This window comes from Sapajus apella, unplaced genomic scaffold, assembly GCF_009761245.1.
Source record: "Sapajus apella isolate SASKATOON/1434 unplaced genomic scaffold, GSC_monkey_1.0 scaffold1, whole genome shotgun sequence".
In the NCBI taxonomy this organism is placed as follows: Eukaryota; Metazoa; Chordata; class Mammalia; order Primates; family Cebidae; genus Sapajus; species Sapajus apella.
In genome coordinates this window covers 90,144,426-90,145,759 of record NW_022436941.1, presented here as the reverse complement: position 1 = coordinate 90,145,759, position 1,334 = coordinate 90,144,426, and the positions used below count along the sequence as shown (strand labels likewise).

At 37.4% G+C, this 1,334-nt stretch overlaps 1 protein-coding gene across 2 annotated transcripts in view; it reads right to left on the bottom strand.

The window, feature by feature from the left end:
* Positions 1 to 351: 351 nt before the first annotated feature.
* CUNH5orf34 (chromosome unknown C5orf34 homolog) overlaps positions 352 to 1,334 on the bottom strand; it is a 25,472-nt gene continuing 24,489 nt past the window's right edge. For both annotated transcript variants that reach the window (XM_032281345.1, XM_032281352.1), the window contains one exon: positions 352 to 765. In XM_032281345.1, the coding sequence (XP_032137236.1) occupies positions 572 to 765 (194 nt within the window). In that variant the 3' untranslated portion in view covers positions 352 to 571. The remainder of the gene's footprint in view (positions 766 to 1,334) is intronic.

Here is a 1,334-nt window from a genome sequence, read left to right as displayed (position 1 = left end):
TCAGCCTGGGCAAGATAGGGAGATTCCTGTCTCTACAAAAAATATTATTAAACAACAACAACAACAACAACAAACTAGGTGTGGTGGTGCATATCTGTGGTTCCAGCTACTTGGGAGGCTGAGGTGGGAGGATCCCTTGAGCCGACAAGTTCAAGGTTGCATTGAGCTATGATTGCACCACTGCACTGCAGCCTAGGTGACAGAGCAAGACCGTGTCTCAAATAACAAAAACAAAATGAAAAAAACCCTGAAGATTAATAGTGAATGTTCCACAAAATAAAAACAGCAACAACTTTATAACTTTACAAATATCTTTCTTATAAATCTGAAATAAGAATTAAATGTGACACAGTTTAAAACTTCAAAATAGTTCTTTATTAATAAAATATAAATACATATTTTTAAAATATACAAGTTAAATAAAAATGCCTCCAAAGTTAAATGTCAATTCTTATACAATCATTGTGCAGGGGTAATACGTACAATATCTTGACTTACTAGTAATTTTATACCAGTCTCACTTGAAACAACATCCTTAAACTTTAATAATATATTGTAATAATTCAATTTTTCACTTTTTAGAGTTTGATAGAAGACAGTCAATATCCTGAAGGATTTCAGAGGTTTTTTTCAATGCTATTAATACTCTGTTTTCATTAACTTCATCTGGCAAGGTTTCTGAAGATCCTGGTTTATAATCATCAGAAGACCGTTCATTTTTCATGTTAGAAATCTGGTTTAGGATACCACTATTCTCTAGTAGCACTAAGTTGCTTAGTTAAGGACACTTGCCCCACATTTTTCATTATATAAACATCTTTATATTCAGAAAGCATAGGCTTCATATTAAAATATCATAACTGGAAGACCTCTTGGATTCATAATAGAGTTGGAACTATAAAGCTTATCAAGTCTGCTCCTTGTAGATGAAGAAACGAGTTACAGTATAAGGGGGGGGGAAGATAACAGAGTGTGTATATGTGTGTTTGGGTTGAGGTTTTGTTGCAAGGAGGAAATAATTAAAATCTCAGTAATGGCTGGTCGCGGTGGCTCACGCCTATAATCCCAGCACTTTGGGAGGCCTAGGTGGGTGGATCACGAGGTCAAGAGATTGTAGACCATCCTGGCCAACATGGTGAAACCCCGTCTCTACTAAAAATACAAAAATTAGCTGGGCATGGTGGTGCAGCCTGTAGTCCCAGCTACTCGGGAGGCTGAGGCAGGAGAATTGCTTGAACCCGGGAGGCGGAGGTTGCGGTGAGCCGAGATCGTGCCATTGCACTCCAGCCTGGGTAATAAGAGCAAAACTCCGTCTCAAAAAAAAAAAAAAAAAA